General features: G+C 34.3%; 1 protein-coding gene across 1 annotated transcript in view; it reads right to left on the reverse strand.

Moving 5' to 3' along the window:
• Positions 1 to 289: 289 nt before the first annotated feature.
• The window catches only part of LOC137627498 (uncharacterized), a 3,246-nt gene continuing 810 nt past the window's right edge, over positions 290 to 2,725 (reverse strand). Inside the window, exons 2-3 of the mRNA XM_068358584.1 lie at positions 2,696 to 2,725; positions 290 to 736 (exon numbers count right to left, since the gene is read on the reverse strand). The exon at positions 2,696 to 2,725 is cut by the window's right edge and continues 98 nt beyond it. Of these exons, the coding sequence (XP_068214685.1) occupies positions 565 to 736; positions 2,696 to 2,725 (202 nt within the window). The 3' untranslated portion in view covers positions 290 to 564. The remainder of the gene's footprint in view (positions 737 to 2,695) is intronic.

A 2,725-nucleotide genomic window follows, 5' to 3' on the forward strand; every position in this document is an offset into this window, starting at 1 on the left:
TCTTTCTCAAAAAAAGAGTAATCTACCGGAGTGTCATATAATCTATAAAACTCAAATGGCTTTATCTTTAATTGCTTATGTTAATAATGCAATGAGTAGTTTATCAAGTTTTAGGACCAAACTTCCTTATTCAGTCGAGAAAGTCTGACTTCCGTTGCAGGTCATATTTCAATATGAAACTTTACTTATATAGTCACTTGAATTATCAAATGACATTCAGTAAATATAACTATAAAGTCTTATGGGCTCGTTGTTAAGGAAAATATATACTCAATCATGTAATTACCTGTTTATTTACAATGACTTAGAGCTGCCAAATCTAATAATACAAATAGAGAGAATCGGGAACGTCCATAATTTATAAGGTCATATATGTAGATACACTAAATTATATATTGAAGATGAAGGACGTGAGGGACTAGAAATTATCGAAAATACGAATAAATAAGAGAATTGTAGAATCAAAATAAGAAAAGTAGACACTAAAAGACTTTGAACTTGACATTATCGCCCTTAGAAAAATTCTATGCAGACGATTTGGTTAATTTTCTTTCTACACCTTATTTACTTGTCATCTTCATCTTCGTCATCGTCTTCGTCTCCGTCGAGGTCGGCCTGTTCTCCTCCGGCGCGGACTCCTCCTGCAGAAGGGACGGCGTTGGACTCGACCACTCTGTAGCCCTTCTCGTCGGCGATGTATTTCACCACGAATTCGATTCCTTCGGGACTCTCCCAGCTGTGAGGGTGAGAATAGAGTTAATTTTCATCTGAATATTAACAGAGATTCTAATACATGGGTTCCAAACCTGGGGGTACATGTACCCAGGGTTTAAACTTGAGCATGTGGCCATTACCTTAGATCCAGCTGCTTTATACCTTAGATTACCTTGAACCTTATCCAATATCCTTAAATTTGAAGCTATTAATTTCCTAAAACCGAAATTATCTTAGAATGTTCTTAAAAATTACCTTGAAACCATGGAATTACCTAAAACTAAGGTAAATACCTTAAAAGTTTAAACCCTGCATATACCCCTGTGGTACATTTTTACTCTTCTGAGAAAATAGCCAGTACTGCACAATATATGATGGACTCTGCATTGAGATGGAATTGTAAAATTATATTACAATATAAATTTCTGTTTCTGTTTTTCATCCTCAATTTTGGGAATTTATAAAAATGCCCAAGGGCTACAGAGGAATAAAGAGGTTAGGAACCCATGGTCTAGTAGGTATGGAAAGAAAGGGAGAGGTGATGTTTCATTTTAAGAGGTACTTTATAATACCATAACTTTCCTGATGTTCAAAGGATTGTTGATTTTATATTAATCATGATCCCCCATCGACCTAAAATAGATTAATATGCAACAAAAATCTTGTGTTAATTTTCAGGATGTTAATTTTAGCCACTTATCTTACACATTGTGTGAGGTAAGTGTTTTATCCTTGCTTAACTCCTAAGTAATTTATAAGTATTCACATCTCAGTTCTACTGAAAAAAATTGTATGCCACATATCATGAACTGGGACCATCAACGTTTACTTTCTTGGTTTTAACGTAAAGTTTTCTTTGAAAAGATAAATATTTACTGTCATACTACTATACTCAAAATATTCTTAAAATATTTCATTTTAATTGTTGATTATTCCTCTTATAGTTTCCTTATTACCTTTCCTCACTGGGCTATTTTCCCTGTTGGAACCCTCGGGCTTATAGCACACTGCTTTTCCAGCTAGGGTTGTAGCTTAGCAAATAATAATAATAATAATAATAATAATAATAATAATAATATACTTGAAATTCGCGATGATTCACGGAAGATTGTTATGTCCTGCTCTCCAGGGACAAATAATTATATGTTTACTTATTTCTCATATTACATTAAATACATTGACCCAATTTTCTCACAAATGAGCGCTTGCAATAATTAAATAATTGGTGATTAAATGTCTCCCCTAAGGACTGATAATATCTTGTTGATAACAGGGATAATTGGCATGATTTTACAATTGTTTATGTGATGTAAATGGACAATAATATGGCTCATATTTCTCATTATTTTTTTTTTATGTATATTATTTTTGGTTTAATTTTATGATTCTATTTACGATCGATTTTTTCCAAGTGGTAACTTAATATTTTCTTAGACTCATACATTCTATGTGTATGAAATAATTAGGGGAATTATATTAAAATGGTCCTCAGCCATGTAGGTCTGGGTCTTCCAACTCTTCCAGTACCTTGTGGAGCCCAGCTGAATGTTTGGTGAACTAAACTCTTATGGGGAGTGCGAAGAGCATGCCCAAAGTATTGAATTAAAAGCTCAAGATAGAGAAGACTGGCAAAATCTAACCGAGGCCCTTTCCATCAATAGGCGTAGGAGGAGATGATGAGATGATGATGGTGAAATTGAAATGAGTCAAAAATAAATCTAGATCCAATAACATTTCTTTCTTCCTTTTTCAAGGTGGTTGGTGGGGCTAAACAGAAACTCGCGGCGCAGTAAAGGTGTGGATAGGTGCCCTTCCTCAGTTGAGGTGTACCAGGAATTACTGTATCCATGAATATGAAATATCAAATTCTTTAACTTCACTAATCTAAAGACCAACGGAGTAACAAACGTGATACAAAGGAGGTCACTAGACATATCCAAAGGAACTTATTGTTGCTCTTGAAGTAAATGCCATAACTTACGTGTATTCTCCTGTCACGGATTTTCCAGGG

The sequence above is a fragment of the Palaemon carinicauda genome, chromosome 35, assembly GCF_036898095.1.
Source record: "Palaemon carinicauda isolate YSFRI2023 chromosome 35, ASM3689809v2, whole genome shotgun sequence".
NCBI lineage: Eukaryota > Metazoa > Arthropoda > Malacostraca > Decapoda > Palaemonidae > Palaemon > Palaemon carinicauda.